At 45.0% G+C, this 19,451-nt stretch overlaps 1 protein-coding gene across 1 annotated transcript; it reads left to right on the top strand.

Moving 5' to 3' along the window:
* The first annotated feature begins 2,539 nt into the window (after positions 1-2,539).
* On the top strand, positions 2,540-18,428 carry myef2 (myelin expression factor 2). Its single transcript, XM_017684867.2, has 17 exons — positions 2,540-2,713; positions 4,505-4,710; positions 5,374-5,426; positions 6,322-6,329; positions 6,428-6,521; positions 6,803-6,988; positions 7,880-8,033; positions 9,416-9,465; positions 9,586-9,646; positions 10,832-10,981; positions 13,822-13,863; positions 13,980-14,072; positions 14,980-15,075; positions 15,335-15,403; positions 16,066-16,235; positions 16,434-16,485; positions 17,267-18,428. Exons 1-17 carry the CDS (start codon positions 2,595-2,597, stop codon positions 17,428-17,430), a joined length of 1,767 nt encoding a protein of 588 aa, XP_017540356.1. The 5' UTR covers positions 2,540-2,594; the 3' UTR covers positions 17,431-18,428.
* The last annotated feature ends 1,023 nt before the right edge of the window (positions 18,429-19,451 follow it).

Genomic DNA, 19,451 nt, shown 5'->3' with positions numbered 1-19,451 from the left:
AAGATCTGGGACTTTATGTGCTTTTCTTGGCCAAAACGTGTGTTTTGCCCCCTTTTTGCCTTATTGTCAAGCACAGGGCTCCCCTGAACTGACAGTGCGTGACTGAGGTGTCCTCGAGCAAGACACCTAACCCCCAACTGCCCCCCGGACGCTGCGGATAGGGCTGCCCACCGCTCCGGGCAAGTGTGCTCACTGACCCCTAGTGTGTGGGTTATGGGTTAAATGCGGAGGTGATATTTCCCTGTTGTGGGACTAATAAGAGTCACTTAATCTTAATTTTGTCCTTTCAACATAATTCAAACCACTTTGGAAGCCACAACATGCTTAACGCTCTTGTTATTGAAGTACGGTTCACCATCTCGGAGGTAAACATGTGTTACTGTGCTATTAAGGGCTAAAGAACATAAACGAAAGCGCCTTAAAGCTTCGGCTCAGCTACGGCTGTTTTTCTCGCATCTCCGGCAGGAACCTTTTCCTCAAAATAGAACAGCTTTGTTTTGATTTTTTATCAGTGTCAGCTTCTCATTGGCCAGCTTCTTGTCTGAATTTTCCCGTTCCACCTTCAATGGTGCCTGAGGTGCTGGAATTGAGCTGCTACACCATTGAAGGTGGAACGGGAAAATTTGAAGAAAAAGCTGGTGACTTCAGTTTCTCAATGCAGATTAAACGTATGAGGAAACCAGCCGGGGTGATTATAAATGCGAGTAAGTCCATTCGTCTCCAAATCATCGATGTTCTTTGCCGTTTCGTAGCTACTAGCCGGGCGAGACTGTTGTATGTGTTGCTATGGTGACCAGCCGTCTGTGGAGCAGCGACAGGGCAGCAGAAGAGCCTCAAGTTGCTGACCGCTGGGCCAGCGTGACCTGTCTGTTTTCAGACCCTGTCTGGACGTTAGATGATGCGTAGTGCAGGCCCTGGCCAGTTTCCCAGCACGGCATTGTGGGACGGCTGGGAGTGCTGTAATAGTGAGCTTATTGACAGAGAGAAACGAACGCTTGCTCCCAGCCCGCTGTTCGGCCGTCTCCTCCACGCTGAGACCACATTATTATTATTTAATCATCAAAGTGCCGTCTGACTACTGCTTCTGTTTTACAGTCATTCTGCTGTGATTTATCGTCTGTCTGACCTCACCGTCCCGTCTGAGCAACAGCTGGATCGTTAGTTCATTAGACTTCTGATTCTGTCAGTTACATTAACAGGAGGATGGACTTCCACAGAGCCGAGTCAATAGATTAAATAGGATAATATCGCTGTCTGGCACAGCGTTTTTAAAGGGCCGGTATCATGAAAGCTCCTCACCGTTTAAAAAATAATGACCCGTTTTCACAGAATTACAGTTCCTACAGCACTTACGTATATACATGTGTGTGTCTGTGAAAGTCTGTGTGTGTGACTGTGTGCGTGCGTGTGCGTGCGTGTGTGTGAGTGACTCTGTGTGTGTGTGAGACTCTGTCTGTGTGTCTGTGTGTGTGTGACTGTGTGTGTGTGACTCTGTCTGTGACTGTGTGTGTGACTCTGTCTGTGTGACTGTGTGTGTGTGACTGTCTGTGACTGTGTGTGTGTGTGACTCTGTCTGTGTGACTGTGTGTGTGTGTGTGTGACTGTGTGTGTGTGACTCTGTCTGTGACTGTGTGTGAGACTCTGTCTGTGTGACTGTGTGTGTGTGTGACTGTGTGTGTGTGTGTGTGAGACTCTGTGTGTGTGACTGTGTGTGTGACTCTGTCTGTGACTGTGTGTGTGACTCTGTCTGTGTGACTGTGTGTGTGACTCTGTCTGTGACTGTGTGTGTGTGACTCTGTCTGTGTGACTGTGTGTGTGTGTGTGACTGTGTGTGTGACTCTGTCTGTGTGACTGTGTGTGTGTGTGTGTGTGTGAGACTCTGTGTGTGTGACTGTGTGTGTGTGTGACTCTGTCTGTGTGACTGTGTGTGTGTGACTGTGTGTGTGTGTGTGACTCTGTCTGTGTGACTGTGTGTGACTCTGTGTGTGTGACTCTGTGTGTGTGTGTGTGTGTGTGAGACTGTGTGTGTGACTCTGTGTGTGTGTGTGTGTGTGTGTGTGTGTGTGTGTGTGTGTTAGTTTCTAGTTTTTCTTGATATCATTTTTCCCGTGATTCTTTACATTGTGTGTAAATTTAATGACCAATGGACAGAATAAACTCCGGAGCGCTGAAAGGGGCCGTGTTTTGTTTGCAAGGGAATGCAAAACATTTGCGAGTGAACGCATTTTTTTGCGAGCGAACGCGTTTGTCAGCTTTTTGTTATTACTTGGCGACTCCGTCATAAACGGCCCAAAATCATCTGGTTCCCCTGACTTACATGAAAAGTACCGCATGTTTTTTTCTCCTTCTCCTGTGCAGCTTCCATTTCGGAGGTTTTCCTCAGACAGCAGCGACACGTGTATAAATACAAATAATAATTAATCACTAAAATTCATCAAACAATAATCACAAAACCGTAACGCAGGAACTCGTGCGGCCCGCGCGCCAGTGTGAGCGCTCAGCTCCAAATCTCGAAGCGGAGTCTCAGTTCTCGCGATACTGGCGACGAGTGAAGGCGCAGCGCCGCAGCGTTCGGAGCGCAGACAGACGCGATCATGGCCGAGACCAGCGCCGAGTTCGAGAGCGAAGTCAAGCAGGAGGAGTCGCCCGGTGCCTCCCCGAACACCGAGGGGGACGAAGACGCGCCGTCCGAGAACACTAACGGCGTTAAAAAGTAAAACCGGCTGCCTGGCGCGGCCCTTTCCATTGTCAGGTTAGCGTTAGCCTGCGTGCTAACGCCGAGCGGCGGCCTGCGGCTAGCGGCTAACGCTAACCGGTTCATCCCCGGGCTCGGATCCGCCGAGACGGGCAGTTTTACTCGAACGGGTCGCCGTGTCCGCGTTTAATAGGCATAAAACGACAACGATGCGGTTCTGGGTGTGTTTATTTGGGCTTGGCTCGTTAGCCGAGCGGCTAATGTTCCACCGTGACCGGGTTAGCCTGGCTGCTAACGGTTAGCGGTTAGCTTAGCCAACGCCGCGAGCGGACAAATGAAATTTAACGATAAATATAAAACAAATTCGGTGCGAGACGAACGACTTATAGCCGCCTTTGACCTGCGGGTCGACGTGTTTAGGTTTAGGTCGAAATTGTTGGCTTATTTCGGTTTTTCTAGCTCGCTGGCTAAAGTAGCTTAGCTGGAAAAGGCGCTGTAGGTCAGTAACTTACTCAGAAATTCACGCTGAAATTCGCCCAGGTGGTTTTTAATGCGTCTCCACGATTCTGCCTAATAAATATTAACACGTGCGCACGAGATGGGCTTGTGCTAGGTCATCTAGGTGGACGTTAATGCGCCTGTAACCCGCTCGCTGTTGGCGCTGTTCATTGTCTGCGCACACGAATAAAGAAGGTTCTGTAGAAACGGGCTGGCTCTACACAGAACCGTGGACCCCCGCAGAACCATTCCCGTGCTCTCAGCGTGCTTGCCGTGGTTCTTCAGACTGATGGAGAAATGGGCTGGATGTGGTTCTATATAGAGCTTTTTTCTTCTTTTTTTGAGAAAATGCTCATTTGTTGATCTGGAAAGGGTTCTGCTGTTGTGGGTTCTACTGCTGTATACAAGCTTGGCCTCATTACTAGTGTTGCTTGCTGTATATGGTTCCGCGTAGCACCAAAAGCCTTCTTCTGTTCTATTCTGAGCTAATAAGAACCCTTTTTTTGGTGCTCTGTAGAACCTTTTTCGAGAGGTTGTATGCAACACACACTCCTTCGATCTGAATATCGTTCCTGCTGTGTCCGTGGTTCTGTTTAGAACCTGTATTAAGAGTCCATGAAGAAATATTTTTTACCAGTATAGATTTTGCTTCCAGGACAGTTGGTAAGGAAGCTTGGCTTTGGAATTTTTAGGGAGATTGATCGCTTTTTCAGTGATGTGCCTGAACCGATCACAAAACCTTGAGCATCGTCCGGAACAGATGAGCCGCCGTTTCTCAGCCTCCGCGAATGCGTTTCGACCCAGGTTGGGATCGGATGAATCATTTTTCCGTTCGGTGTCCGAGTCAGTCAGCCCGATACCAAAGCCGGTTCAGTTTGTGGCAACAAGTGATTACATGTTGTTATTGTTTACTGATATTATTATGACTGGGGGGCAGTCGTGGGCTGGAGGTCAGGGAACCGGCCCTGTGACCGGAAGGTCGCCGGTTCGATCCCCAGAGCCGACGGTGCATGACTGAGGTGTCCTTGAGCAAGACACCTAACCCCCAACTCTTCCCTGGGCGCCCCCTAGTGTGTGTGTGTGGTGTTTCACTTCACGGATGGGTTAAATGTGGAGGTGAAATTTCCCCGTTGTGGGACTAATCAGGGTCACTAAGGGTCACTTAAACTATTTTTTTTTTATACTAATATTTTCTCATCTTGTTGAATTAAAATTCTTATTTTTTTTAGTATTACTGTGAGGTTTGTTTACAGTGTGGTGATTACAGAAGGCGATTAATACTAATAATAATGTCCTTTGCTCTCTGTCTAGTGAGGATGAGGAGGAGACTTCCAAGGAGAAATTGGAGGGCAAGGAGAAGTCTTCCAGTGGCCGGAAGTCCAACCGCTACCACCCATACAAGGAGCGTCACGGGGGATCCGGAGACAAGAAGTCTGGCCACCGAAACCGCGTGTTCATTAGCAATATCCCTTATGATATGAAGTGGCAGGCAATTAAAGATCTAATGCGAGAGAAAGGTAACGGTTGCAGAGCTTGCGGCACACACGTACGGTCCTATTCCCTCTATGTCGGCCACGTACGGGGGGCTTTAACGTAACGAGCGAAATTCAGAGAATCAGGCAGATGAGCAGAAGTTGAATGACCAACATGGACAGGGTTTCTCTCTTTTTTCCCTTCTTGGGAGGAGTTTAACTACAGTTCTGGTTTGAATATGTCCCAGATGAAGATTCCTTTTGGGTCTTGTATTTGTAATTGGCTCCAACATGTAACCTCAGAGCAATGTTTACTGTCGAATCTGTTGTAAGGTGACACAAATTGATCTTACTTGCTTGTGTCCTACCCACAATATTGGAATTTGGTTCCTCAAACGATCTTTTAGATGGATGGGGAAAGGTGGATGGTCACCTTAAAACAGTACTGTGCTTTGAAAACTGTGTAACTGTTCCTGAAACTGTGCACCTGCATAGCTGAATGTTGTTGCATAGCTGCCTGGTGTCTGTGTAAATCTACAGTATGGTACGGTGGTGTTGTGGGTGGAGATTTGGTCTGGTGATTTTATTTAACTGGGCTTTCTTACCTGTAGTGTTGTTTCCAGGACTGCTGTGATGACGCCACCGGTGTTTTAAATGCATTGTGTTTTGTGTTTTTTGGTATTTTCCCTTTTTGTATGTCTCATGTAGTCGGTGAGGTTACATACGTGGAGCTCTTTAAGGATGCTGAAGGAAAGTCAAGGGTAAGTGCTGGCGACTCTGCTGCGCCGTGCGAGGCTTTAAATGCCCCCCACGGCTTCATTCTCTAATTTTGCCGTAGGGGGACACCCCCCCCCCTCCCCCCCCCCGTGACTGATTTTAGGTTTATTTTTGTGGGTAGAGTCTGAAACTGCTGACGACTGCTGACCTTTTGACCTTGGGATGGTTTTTGGTGAAGTTTAGCGGGAAATTTTTTAAAATGTTTAAAGAAAACTCCAGTTTATTTGGCTGCAAATTGGTGGTTTCAAGTCTGGAGCTATATCTTATTGGAAATGATGACTTATTTGATGATTGCTCAGGTGTTTTTATTGATCACTAAGATTTTTACGGGGGAATTTTGATAACGACTCTAGACGGCATGAGTATGATAAGGGGAGCTCTATATTCTGTCTAACGTCTTATGTAACCCAGGCACTGTTTTATTGTATAACTTGCTTTACTTTTCAGCTGCCCTTCTTAAACCGTGTCCATCTGTGCTTCATAAACGCCCTTTTCTTACCATTTACACAGTTTAAGAAACTACAAACTCAGTATTCATTGCAAATTTTCACCCTTTGTTTTAAGTCTGTCTTGACAGTTGTCTAGTAATAGTGTGTATGTATATATATGTATGTATATATATAATTATTTTAATTGGAGGTTTTCAAATTTGCATAAGGAGAGCTTTTTTTTAATTCCTGAAATCCTCGTTTGTCGATATTGATTACAGATAAATTGTCCCACTTTAATAAGATGCAGTTTGAATAACAAACTCTACCCTCCAATTAAGCAGCTCAGTTTATCAAACCACTCATTTTTGTTATCTAATCGTATTAATGTCTATGGTCTGTTTATTCTTCTCGCCGTGGCCTGTGTGGAACCCTCCTGTGCTGCTGACAGGGTTGCGGGTGAGTACCAGCCTTCCAGAGATGGATCCAGTACCTCCCGCATGTTCTCTTCTCCACGCTGTCTTTCAGAAGATGACTTTGATTCTCCTTTTTTTTAGGGTGGTTGAATTCAAAGACGAGGAGTTTGTGAAGAAAGCTTTGGAGGTCATGAATAAGCACGATCTTAATGGAAGGCCTCTGAACATTAAAGAGGTATGACGTGTTTCTGGCCACCCATAACATATTAAATCAGCTCTTCTGGTCATAGAAAGTCATAGAAAACAGTCAGTCATAGAAAGTGGTTTAACGTTAAACGGTTCAGGCGTCTTTACAGTGGTGGTGATGGGAACCAGGCGTCGCCATGACTACAACACAGATATAGACACTTTATTTACCATCCAGAACCACCAGAGAACCTACACGAGTCTTCTGAGCTTATCTGGAGTGTTGAATCACAGGTGAAGGGAAGTCAGTCAGTGTGCTTGTTGTTTCAGGATCCTGACGGAGAGCATGCACGGCGAGTGCTGCAGCGCTCTGGGTTCTCTGGGGGCAGGGGGTCTGATGGGGGTCCGGCAGGGATGAATTTGCCCCCCTCCATCATCAACAACCCCAACATCCCTCCAGAAATAATCAATGCGCTGCAGGCTGGACGTCTTGGGTCCACAGTGTTTGTGGCCAACGTAAGAATCTCTCTCTGTCTGTCTCCCTCTCTGTCTGTCTCCCTCTCTGTCTGTCTCCCTCTCTGTCTGTCTCCCTCTCTGTCTGTCTCCCTCTCTGTCTGTCTCCCTCTCTGTCTGTCTCCCTCTCTGTCTGTCTCCCTCTCTGTCTGTCTCCCTCTCTGTCTGTCTGTCTCTCTGTCTGTCTGTCTCTCTCTCTCTCTCTCTCTCTCTCTCTCTCTCTCTCTCTCTCTCTCTCTCTCTCTCTCTCTCTCTCTCTCTCTCTCTCAATGTGATAAGTGTCTTTAATCAATAAATTGTGCCTGGCTCAGTTAGTGAGTCAGTAGTTATAAATCCAGTGCACCGATTTCATTCTTCATCTGACCGATGTTTAAAGATTTGAGGAGATCGAGTTTGGGAATCTGAGTAAATGCGTGATGTTTCTGAAGTCATGGAGTAATCGTGTTAATCGTCGTCATCTCATTGCTGGATAAAATAATCTTGATTTGTGATTTTTGCCGCAGTCGAATCAACACCAGGGCTGTTCGACATGTCTAGAGCAGCGACGCGCATGACAGGGACATGACGGGCTTGGAAGTGCATAGTAGTACTGAAAACTGGAATTAAATACAAATCTGGACTAAAACTTAAAAATAAAGGCCCCAAAAAACGGATTAAAACTAAAGATTGTCAATCAAAAATGAAAACGAATACATTCCAGAGCTTCGAGGCCTCGTAAGTCTGAGTAATGGAAGGACAGATGGTGTCTTGAGCTCCGGCTCTGAGTGGCAGTGAGCTTTTAATGGACCTTCCTGTGTGGACAGTGAAGGCAGCAGTAAAGGCTCACGCAGAAGATATTTAAAGACCGTGATTGAGTTGTTCGTCCTTGCTGACTGCGCTGTTCTGTGTGTGCAGCTGGATTTTAAGGTGGGCTGGAAGAAGCTGAAGGAAGTGTTCAGCATGGCCGGCACGGTGAAGAGGGCGGATGTGAAGGAGGATAAAGATGGGAAGAGCAGAGGAATGGGCATAGTCACCTTTGAGCAGTCGCTGGAGGCTGTGCAGGCCATCTGTATCCTTCTGTGATCACTGAAATGGTTGCATGCAAATTATAGGGCTCTGAAAGATCAGCGGGGTCATGGATGAATGCCTATTTTTAATCACTGGTAATGGCTTTTCTTCGCTGCCTGAGCGTATAAAATAAGCTCCTGTTACTCAGGCAGGAACTTGAAGGGGAATTCCACCGACATGTCAAAATTTCTGTACAACATAGAGCGGTTCAGGCGTCTTTACAGTGGTGGTGATGGGAACCAGGCGTTGCCATGACGACAACACAGATATAGACACTTTATTTACCATCCAGAACCACCAGAGAACCTACACGAGTCTTTTGAGCTTGTATGGAATGTTGATGATGGAAAACAGTGGAAAATCTGGAATAATGAGTTTTCTTTGGGGACTATTTTGCCGCACAGCGCCCTGCATGTCTCCCTCCACCATGAATGGAGTTGAAGTTCTCTAAACTCTCATAAAACAGCGTCTCAGTCATTAGGCAGTGAATTCAGAACCAGTTCATGTAGGAACTTTCTGTAGGAGCTTTTAGAGGGACGTCTGGTTCCCATCACCACCACTGTGAGGAGCTTTTAGAGGGACGTCTGGTTCCCATCACCACCACTGTGAGGAGCTTTTAGAGGGACGCCTGGTTCCCATCACCACCACTGTGAGGAGCTTTTAGAGGGGACGTCTGGTTCCTATCACCACCACTGTGAACGGTTCTCACTCTAAGTCTCTGTGGTCTTTTGTTTATTCTGTTTTACCCGTTTTTGCATCACTTACCGTCTCGGAGGAGGCATAAATGGATGTTATCCACAGCCTCCAGCTGTCAGGCACGGTTTTAGAAGATAAACACAAAGGAGAAACTTTCACTTTCTAAAACGCTAAATCTGCACTTCCAGTGTTTCTGCTGACTCACTCATAAGACATGGTGAAACAAGGACACTGCATACTAAAAATAAAGTTATTTTATTGGTGTGTTTCAAAGTAATTGATGGCATCAGCTTGTCTTATCTAGACTGGTTTTTAGTAACTTCACTGCTGTACAAGATTCTTGTCATTTATGATCTGAGAACAATGTGTGCTCAGGGTTTCGGTCCCAGTCTGACCCCAGGCTTCTTGCCTTTTCCATACAGTAAATAAGAGCCTAATAACGATTCACATTTTCAGGTTTGATGCAATTTTAGAATGAGGTTAGATTGTCTCGTGTTTTTCGTCCTGATTGTCACTGAAAGTGTGAATATTGATATCAGCTGATGTTAAATGACTCGACTCTGAACTGAAGGTGAAGCGACTGTTCCTAGTAAACCCGCATGTCTGTGAAAGTGCTCAGCCTTGCATGTGAGATGTGTGAGAGGCTCTGTTCTTCCCATGTTTATCTCCTTTAACTGTGGTAAACAGCCATGTTTAATGGTCAGATGCTGTTTGACAGACAGATGCATGTGAAAATGGTGAGTAAACGGTGAAAACCTTGAACCTAAATGAGTTTACATGCTGCTGAAGTTGTGTGGACCCCACATGAGCTGCGCTTTTCCCCTGTTAACGCTGCTTGTGCATTGTTTTTCTTTCAGGATGAGAAGTCTCTTCCTTCGGATGACTTCCGTTCGGCCGATAAAGCGCCTCAATTGCCTCGTAAGAAATCCAGCAGCTTTATTGTCATGGATTTGTGTTACTTGCCCCTGTTTTGTTTAAAAAAAAAACAATTATTTATTTATATCATATGAAAAGACTAAGCCTGGTCTTATCGGGCGTGTTAAGCTTAGACAGGGTTGGCGTCACTAAACTTCACAGACCATCCCTGTTAACTTGCTTTGTCAGTGCTTTTAAACCAGGCTTAGACACCAGGCTGGCGCACATGAGTCAGGTGTGACGTTGATGAAGCCAGTTGCGTGAAACAAGTTTCAGGTTTGTCATTTGCGCGTCACTGAATTGCCTGTGAGGCTCAGGTGGTCACACAGAAAGTAAGTGAAAGTAAAATGTAACAAATTGAAATAAATATAGAGAAAATATGCAATAAATATAGAGATGTTCGAGTCGAGTGGCTTTTAGGTAGAGAGATGTTACCTGTGATCACAAAGTGGGCAAAAACGGAAAAGGACTGGCAGGGTCCTCCTCCTTCATAAGCCCCCCCCAGGCTGGTCGGCGCCCGCGAGCCCCGCAGCCCGGCCCCCAGGCTGGTCGGCGCCCGCGAGCCCGGCCCCCAGGCTGGTCGGCGCCCGCGAGCCCCGCAGCCCGGCCCCCAGGCTGGTCGGCGCCCGCGAGCGCCGCAGCCCGGCCCCCATCTGTTTTCTGACAGCTGTGTTAATGTTTCTGTTTATTTTATGTGTGCAGTCTGATTTAAGTGGCAGTGTGGGCTGTGTGTATGATGCGGTTGGAAAAACTGGTTTGTTTTTTGTGCGTTTAAAGGCAGTTTTGTCTGCAGTAGCTTTTCTTTACAAAATTAGCTTCAGCTTATAAAACATTAATATCCCAAATGAGGAGAGATTTTGGTTACGCTGATATAAACAAGCCTTGTTTTTCTGGGTCAGTCTCTGCTTTGCTGAGTTTCTGGAACTAGAGCTGATAATCCAGTTCACCTTCAAACCACATTTGTATTTAAAGCAAGTCGGATTAAAACGACTATTCTTACACACGAGGGGCTTTCAGAACACACGATCTGTCAATGAGGGGCTGAATCATTAGACTGTTGTTCCCTTTAAGACCCTAGTAGACGTTGCCTGTATTTTACTTGATGTGATTTGAGTGGAGAATCACAGAACTAAACTCCAGTCTGGCTTAAATAACCATGATGGCTTGTGTTGTGTTGTGTTTTTGCAGGTGGTCTTGGGGGTATTGGGATGGGTTTGGGTCCTGGTGGTCAGCCAATTAACACCAACCGTCTGAGCGGAGGAGGAGGAGGAGGAGGTGGTGGTGGTGGAGGAGGAGGAGGAGGAGGAGGTGGAGGTGGAGGAATGAACTCCATGGGAGGTCAGTGCTTGAGCACTGAATCGTGGGTTGACCCACATGTCAATTGTATAATTGCAGTTTTAAGGTACTCTTAAAGCAGATGGTTCTTTAGTAAAGAAAACTGTTCTGCATAGAACCACGAACCCTCCAAGAAATCCTTTGCATGATGCTCCGTGAAATGGTTCTTAAGATTGCTAGAGAATATGATGCATATGATTTTATATAGAACCAGTTTTGAAAAGGGTTCTATTTAAGACCAAAAAGTGTTCTGCATAGCACAAAAAAAGGTTTTGCGATTGTTATGATACAAGCTTACAATAATAGACTATCTAGAACCCTTTTCAGAAGGTTGGATATAGATGGTTCTATAGCACATTCTCCATTAATCTGAAGAAAACTTAGTTCATCATACAAAGGGGTCTTGGGGTGTTCGTTGTTCTATATAGACCCATTTTCTTTACTAAAAAACCATTGAAGTGGTTTAATAACAAAACATGTTAAATGTTATAAAATTTTAACGAAGCCCTAAATTTGAAGTCTTTCTGTCTTGTGTAGTTTTTTCATTTGCAGACCCGTTTCCAAAGAAGTTGGGCTGCTGTGCAGAATGTACAGAAAATGCAGTGATATGCAAATCACGACCATATTTAAGAGAAATTCTACGTAGACGAATGATCGAACATTGAAACTGCAAACTTTTTTTTTTTTTTAAATTACCCATTTTAAATTTGATGCCAGCAACATGTTCCAAAAAAGTTGGGACGGGGGCGTGTTTACCGTCTGGGAACTGAGGAGACGCTGCTGAAGCTTCGAAATCATTTTTTCCAGCTGCTCAACAGTTCAGGGTTTCCGTTGTCATATTTCATTTCATAATGCTTCAAATGTTCCCAGTGGTGACCAGTCTGGACTGCATGCAGGTCACTTTAACACCCAGCCTCTTTTAATACGAAGCAGTGCTGCTGTAATACGTGCAGAGTGTGGTTTGACGTCGTCTCTCTGAAATAAACGAGGCCTTCCTTGAAAAAGACGTCGTCTGGACGGCAGCACGTCGCAAAACATATATAATTTGGGGGCAGTCGTGAGCTGGAAGGTCCCCATAGCCGACAGCACGACTGAGGTGCCCTTGAGCAGGACGCCTCACCCCCAACTGCTCCCCGGGCGCCGTGGATAGGGCTGCCCACCGCTCCGGGCAAGTGTGCTCACTGCCCCCTAGTGTGTATCTATATAGTGTGAAATTTCCCCGTTGTGGGACTAATAAGGGTCTTCATCTAAATCTGATCGTTTAGCTTTAATGATGCCTTCACAGATGCGAACACTTGATCTGCTGTCAATGAAGCATAGGGTTTAAAGGGTTTGCACATGGTTGCATTTTGTTTTTATTTACATTTTGCACAGCGTCCCAACATTTTTGGAAACGGGTTTGTGTTTATTTAATTTACAGACATTGTTGGGCCCCCATGACAAAGATTGCAGACAATAAAAGCAGAACTTTGTCAGGCTTACGTTTAAATGCTTGGGCATAAATCGTCAACGTACCGTGTTGGGTATTAAAACCGATTCCGACCTTTGACGGATGCGCGGCGGCACCTTTTTACTCCTCTGATGCTGACCTGACTGTGCAGTTTGACCCGTGACTAGCCTTTTTCCAGCAAGCCCCGCCCCTTACGCAACATGTTTTTGATGCGCCGTTTTAAACTTCTCAGAATCATAATCTTAAATGTTATCAAGGCTCATCAAGTGCGTCACTTTGCGGTTGTTTGGTAAGACTCTCGGCTGGAGCTGCTGGAGGAGCGTTGGACCGAGTTCCCACTTCAGTTCTCCGTTACATTTTAATCTAGAAGTTGAGCCCCGTAGAGATAACGAGCGATAGAGGAGAGAGATGAGCTGATGATAACATCCACGCTCTTATCATGAAGATCCTGTAAAGTAAACAGAAGCGCTTTATTGTGTCAGGAGGTCACCCGGTCCCCGTGATCGCCAGTTCGACTGGACCGCTCTGATTATTGCTCAATACAGCTCTGATCTAGCCTGATGCTTTTACCCCAGTTATAGGGATGGAGAGCAGCCGGAGCGCCCCCTGCTGTCTGCGTGCTGAAAGTAAGTTAACGATGAGTTGGAGGTGATTGTTACAGGCTGTGCAGCAGAGCAGCTGCTCCCTCTATATTAATCTAGACTCGACTGTAAAAGACTGAATTATTAGCTCTTTTTTTTGTTATTCAGCTTTTACACAGTGCAAATAACCGTGGTTTGCCACTGTGTGTCTGTTTTTAAGTAATGATTTAACTCAGTTTACTCTCGCAGGAGCCTTATAGATCCAGTTATAATGACAATATAATGTGTAACGCAGTTAGAGAGACTATCAGCAGCCAGGGATGTTCAACTGACGGTCCATCACTGGCTGCCTTTTACGAGCCCGACTTCCAATAATAGCCGTTCTCTTTCTAGGAGCGAGTGAGACGCGGCGCTCTTAAGCTCAGCTTTTAAAAAGTTTATGCCTTCTCTCGGCTGTAAACGGCAGAAACGTTCTTTTATGTCCCGTTAAAAGTCTCTGAGATAACAGGCGCGTGTTCTTGGCCGAGGTGTAGCAGTAATGGACGACGCTTGTGTTCCCCAACTGGAGACTTTAGCCATAATCTCTGAATTCGGAAATGAAGATGCCGGTTTGTCGTCTGAAGAAATCCAAATCGTGTCACGCATTGAAATTCCTGATTAGAGCTGGTCATGATTTGAAAATCATTACTGGTTCATCTCTGAGGCAAACCAGGTACAATTTAACATGCTGTGTTCATTCCTTCTTCTTTTCTTTCCCCTTTTCATTCCTTTTCTCTTTGTTCCTCCTCTCCGTTCCTCTCTTCATTTCTCAGGAATGGATGGAGGTAGTTATGGAGGCATGAACAGGATGGGAGGTAAGACGGAGCCGATTCTTCGTTTCAGATTCAGTGACTGAAGAGCTCAGTGTGTCTGATTTGGTGTGTGTGTGTGTGTGTGTGTGTGTGTGTGTGTGTGTGTGTGTGCGCTGCAGGAATGGGTGGATCAGGGTTTGGAGGGATGGATGGAGTGGGTGCTATGGGTGGATTCGGAGGGAGAGACATGGCGCCCATGGGCCGGATGGGAGGTAAAAACAAACTTCTCGTCTCTCGTTTTCTCTTCTCAGTGTTCCTTCTCTTCTCTTTTCTTCTCTCATTGTTCCATCTTAATCTTCCCTCCTCTTCTCTTCTCTCATTGTTCCTTCTCTTTCTATTTTCTCTTTTCTCCTCTCTTCTCATTGTTCCTTCTCTTCTTTCTCTTTTCTCTTCTCTCATTGTTCCTTCTCTTATTCTTCCCTCCTTTTCTCTTCTCTCATTGTTCCTTCTCTTATTCTTCCCTCCTTTTCTCTTCTCTCATTGTTCCTTCTCTTATTCTTCCCTCCTTTTCTCTTCTCTCATTGTTCCATCTTAATCTTCCCTCCTCTTCTCTCCTCTCATTGTTCCTTCTCTTTCTATTTTCTCTTTTCTCCTCTCTTCTCATTGTTCCTTCTCTTCTTTCTCTTTTCTCTTCTCTCATTGTTCCTTCTCTTATTCTTCCCTCCTTTTCTCTTCTCTCATTGTTCCTTCTCTTATTCTTCCCTCCTTTTCTCTTCTCTCATTGTTCCTTCTCTTATTCTTCCCTCCTCTTCTCTCATTGTTCCTTCTCTTTCTATTTTCTCTTTTCTCCTCTCTTCTCATTGTTCCTTCTCTTCTTTCTCTTTTCTCTTCTCTCATTGTTCCTTCTCTTATTCTTCCCTCCTTTTCTCTTCTCTCATTGTTCCTTCTCTTATTCTTCCCTCCTTTTCTCTTCTCTCATTGTTCCTTCTCTTATTCTTCCCTCCTCTTCTCTTCTCTCATTGTTCCTTCTCTTATTCTTCCCTCCTCTGTTTTCTCTTCTCGTCTTGTTTTTTTCCTGTTCTCTACTCTTCTGTTTTTCTCTCGACGTCTGGTCCTGTTTTTTCTTTGTGTGTGTGCTGCGCTGCCCCCACTCCCGTATTTAACTCCTGCTCTGTGTAGATATGTATCGTGCTGGTATGGGTGGAATGGACCGTGACTTTGGCCGCAGTGATATGGGGATGAACCGTCCTTTTGGAGACTCGTTTGGGGGTCTAGGTAAGCAGAATGAATACTCTCACTCACTCACACTCACTCTCTCACACACACACACGCGCACACACACACACACACACACACACACACACTGGCCTGACCCTTCAGACGTAGAGCTCTTTTTAAACTACAGGGTCAACACAAATGCAACTAATGTAACGTAGACGTTTAAAAACAAGCCAGTATTGTAGCCTATTCGAAACCTGTGGATGATGCGGGTGTTTTTTAACTTGTTCTCATAAGTTGCTGTTTCTGTCCTCAGGAGGCGGAATGGGGGGATACGGAGGAGGAATGGGAAATGCTGGAATGGGACCTATGGGCGCAGGATTAGGTAAACCTACGAACTCCCTGAAAACCTTCAGTTCTATAAACTGCATTCTGCTCTACACACAGTGAGCCACGTCAGCGCTGTTGGAAGTTTGTACCCAAAGCAGATGTGATCTACACAGTTCTCCTTTAGTGTTACTCCTCAATTTATTATTTCATTAACTTCTATTATTTTATCTGTTATTCTTGATATTGTACAGCTTTAATTCATGTTTACTCGTTGGTTTTCTACAGCTCTCCAGTGCTCAGAATAAGCGTGTTAGAATCATTTTATACGTCTATCTGCAACCAAATTGCTTTATATGACCCACCAAGCTGATCGGTCATCTGTGTCTTGTCTATAACAACGAATAGAAGCCTATTCCATTTTCAGAGCCGGTCAGAGGACGAGCGCTGATCCAGGATCAGATCGTAGATGACGGCTGATGCAGACCTGTGTGTCTGATCTTTTTACATAAGACTGATCCTTCAGCTGTGTTTGGAGGCAGAGAGTCTGGCCACTGCACAGCTGACCGCTGTGTTTACTGTAACTTGGCAGTTCTAGCTGTACAGTCGGAGGAACAGTGAGCTTTAGCACCGGAGTAGTGAGCGCTCCCGTGTGTGGGGAGTGGGAGCTGGTCCTCACGTGTCTTTTCAGCTGATGGTCATGTTTCTTTGTGCGTGTAGGAGGGATGGGCAATATGGGCATGGACCGCATGAGTGGGGGTTTCGACCGGATGGGCGGGAACATGGATATGAGCCGAGGCTTCGGCCAGTACGGAGGCGGCTCTGGTCACATGGGCGGCAGCATGTCGGGCATGGGGTCAAAGGCAGGGTGCCAAATCTTTGTGAGAAACGTGAGTATGAAGGAGGTTTTTCATGAGCTTCTCTGACCCCACGGTGGCGGTAGTGCTCCATCTCCTGTGTTTTTCTGTGCTTTCTTTCTTTTTATTATTACATTTGTGGTGACGTATCTCAGTTTGAGCGCTCGCCAGAGTGAACCCCTGTGTAGTAGTGATGCTTGGAGGTTTTAACGATGCGCTTTCTGCACACAGCTGTCTTATGATCTCACGTGGCAGAAGCTGAAGGAGAAGTTCAGCCACTGTGGTAAGTGCTGACGTACTAGACACACAGAGGAGCAGCTGATATAATAATGCACATTATAGAAGAGCAAAGGGGGCAACGCATCACTGGAGCCTGATTGCGAATAGATTTGAGTAAATAACTCATTGTGTTCTTGAGCGTTTTAAGATGCATGTAGTGAAGTGGATCTGATTAAGGGAGAAATGAGTCATAACACACGGTCCGTTTTCAGCGTGGTTCAAGTTCTGCCGCTGTCCTTCACTTCATGGGGTGAAATCTGAATTATGAGTGGACCTATAGAAACTTTCTTTACTTTATCGTTGGATATATTTTTATTACGTCCCCGTCACTGGTCAGGATTCACAGAAACCTTAGTGAGCTGCATCTGGCACCCTAATATTTAGTGTTGTAGGTACATGGGGTGTGTGTGTGTGTGTGTGTGTGTGTGTATTGTAGTTGTATCACAGTCTTTTAGTCTGTACATGAAAAATCCAGATTTTTTTTTTTTCCCCTGGCCGCTTGGATGTAATGTAAAACAAGCGAAATGTGATCACCCACATCGTTGGCCTCTTCTGGACAGAGCACCATTTATGTCTCTTCATTTACTCACTTAAAACAGGCTAAGAATTTTCCACAAGGGGGCGCCATCATTTTGCTCAGACACCTCAGTCATGTGCTGTCGGCTCTGGGGATCAAACCGGTGACCTTCCGGTCACGGGGCTGGTTCCCTGACCCTCCAGCCCACGACTGCGGACGGATCTGTATGAACTCATGCGGCTCGTCCTCGTTTTCTTTCTGCTTTCAGGTCAGGTGATGTATGCCGAGATAAAGATGGAGAACGGGAAGTCCAAAGGCTGCGGGACGGTGCGGTTCGACTCTCCGGAGAGCGCCGAGAAGGCCTGCAGGCTGATGAACGGAACCAAGATAAACGGCAGGGAGGTGGACGTACGCCTCGACCGCAATGTGTAAACAAGATAAACGCTCTGTCACAGCACCCCTCCTCCATCAGGTCGTCCCCAAACTGTCCCTTTCAGGCCATTGTTTTGTTTTAAAAACACTTTTCTAAACTTTTGGACTGCATCTCTCTCACATTCATACACAGTGACATCATCATAATCAGACTCGTAGTGGATGTGCATAATGTTTTGTTTATATACCGTGACTTTTTTTTTTTTCTTTTTTTTTTTTCTTTTTTTTTGTAAACCCTTTTTAATTTGTGGATCACCAGTATATTTGGATGAAAAACAATAAACTTTTTAATTTTTAAGCTCCGCCGTCTTGACTGTGGTCTCGATTTAAAGCGTATGAGCTGCTGGGTGAGCATACGGTCAAAGATTACAGCAAAATAAACAAATAAATGCGTTTATATTGAAACGAATCTGGTCTAAAACCCTATAAAACTTTACAGAAGGCTTCCTCGTAAAGTTCGGCGAGTAACTGAAATACCAGTCGTGACTTTGACACCGTCTTCCTTACGGCTTTAACTGTCCCCACAAGGACTTTACGCTCTGTGGAGATACAGCAGGGCTTTTAGAGGCATTAACTTTCTGTTGGTTTACCTGACAGGAGTTAAAACGAACCTATTAACTTTCCCCAGTGTGAAGATCACTGTTTCTAGCATGATTTAAATGCTTTATATGTAACATGTTTTTATATGTAGTAATTCAAACTTGTGAATTGTTTATTAAGTTTAGAAGAGCTGTCTGGTGATTTATACAAATGCTTGTTACGTTTACGCAGCGATTGTATTTATAAGAGCCCAGTTAAGAAAAGGTCTGCATTTGATGGGCAAAATAATAGAAACGCTACAGTAAGGCGTATTGGAAGATGCCATAACAGTGCAGACCTGTTTTAATACTGATCCAAATACGCATCTGTTACAAAACACTGTACACGTATTTAAAAGATGGTATGTCTTCAGAGATGGTTTAGCTTTTGAGTTGAAATAAATTGAACATTAAGGATCATTTGGCTTCATAAAATTGTTTTTGTGACCGTTTTGTGTCTCAGTTGCTTAAAAAGGTGAATATTCTGAAATGTCGGTGCAGATTCACCTTAAATGCGGTGAAACACCACACACACATTCTCACACACACACACTCCACTCACTCACTAACTAGGGGGCAGTGAGCACACGTGTCCGGAGCGGTGGGCAGCCCTATCCGCACCACCTGGGGAGCAGTTGGGGGTTGGGTGTCGAAAATGAATACCCACTGAAACTAGCAGGAAAGGTCTGCACAGTCTGCTGGATGGTTTCTCACTCGGCTCACCGACTGCAAAATCAAGATTGTCCAACCTTTTCCCAACTGGACAGTCCTGACTTTTAGCTTAAAGTGCTCATATCATGCAAGATATATATATATATATATATATATATATATATATATATATATATATATATATATATATATATATATATATATATATATATATATATATATATATATATATATATATATATATAAATATATATATAAAATTTTTTTTTTTTTTAAGGTCTAGAAAAAGTTCCAAAACACATGGTTGACTCTCCAGGGGAGTCCAGTCCTGCTCCCTCCTACAGATCTACCACTGTGAAGTTGAGCTCCACCCTTGGTGTAACGCCTGCTCCAGGTAATGAAGGCCTTCAGCAGCGCCAGGTGTGTTGGATCTGAGCTCTCCAGGACCAGGACTGGGCTCCAAAATAATTACAGACACACACCAATCAGGCATAACACTCTGACCACCTCCTCGTTTCTACGCTCACTGTCCACTTCATCAGCACCACTTACTGTATAGCTGCACTCTGCAGTTCTACAGTTACAGACTGTAGTCCATCTGTTTCTCTGATACTCTGTTCTTCAGTGGTCAGGCCTGAAGGGAATTGCAGTTTGTACCTAAGTATCTTGCAGAAAGTAAAAAGTCGGATATTTTAGTTTCAAAACTAAAATACTGTAATAAAGTACAGATACAGGTACTAAAGTACAGTAAAGTTCATTACTGTCCACCAC

The sequence above is a fragment of the Pygocentrus nattereri genome, chromosome 7 (assembly GCF_015220715.1).
Source record: "Pygocentrus nattereri isolate fPygNat1 chromosome 7, fPygNat1.pri, whole genome shotgun sequence".
NCBI lineage: Eukaryota > Metazoa > Chordata > Actinopteri > Characiformes > Serrasalmidae > Pygocentrus > Pygocentrus nattereri.
The sequence above is the reverse complement of the archived record's forward strand: the minus strand, read 5'-3'. Positions and strand labels throughout refer to the sequence as shown.

Bases quoted from the DNA above. Each gene is read 5' to 3' on its own strand.
- myef2 (XM_017684867.2), top strand. From the start codon at position 2,595: ATGGCCGAGACCAGCGCCGAGTTCGAGAGCGAAGTCAAGCAGGAGGAG. The intron at 10,982-13,821 runs GTCAGTGCTTGA...TTCATTTCTCAG, and splicing joins AGGAATGAACTCCATGGGAG to GAATGGATGGAGGTAGTTAT. The intron at 16,486-17,266 runs GTAAGTGCTGAC...TTCTGCTTTCAG, and splicing joins GGAGAAGTTCAGCCACTGTG to GTCAGGTGATGTATGCCGAG.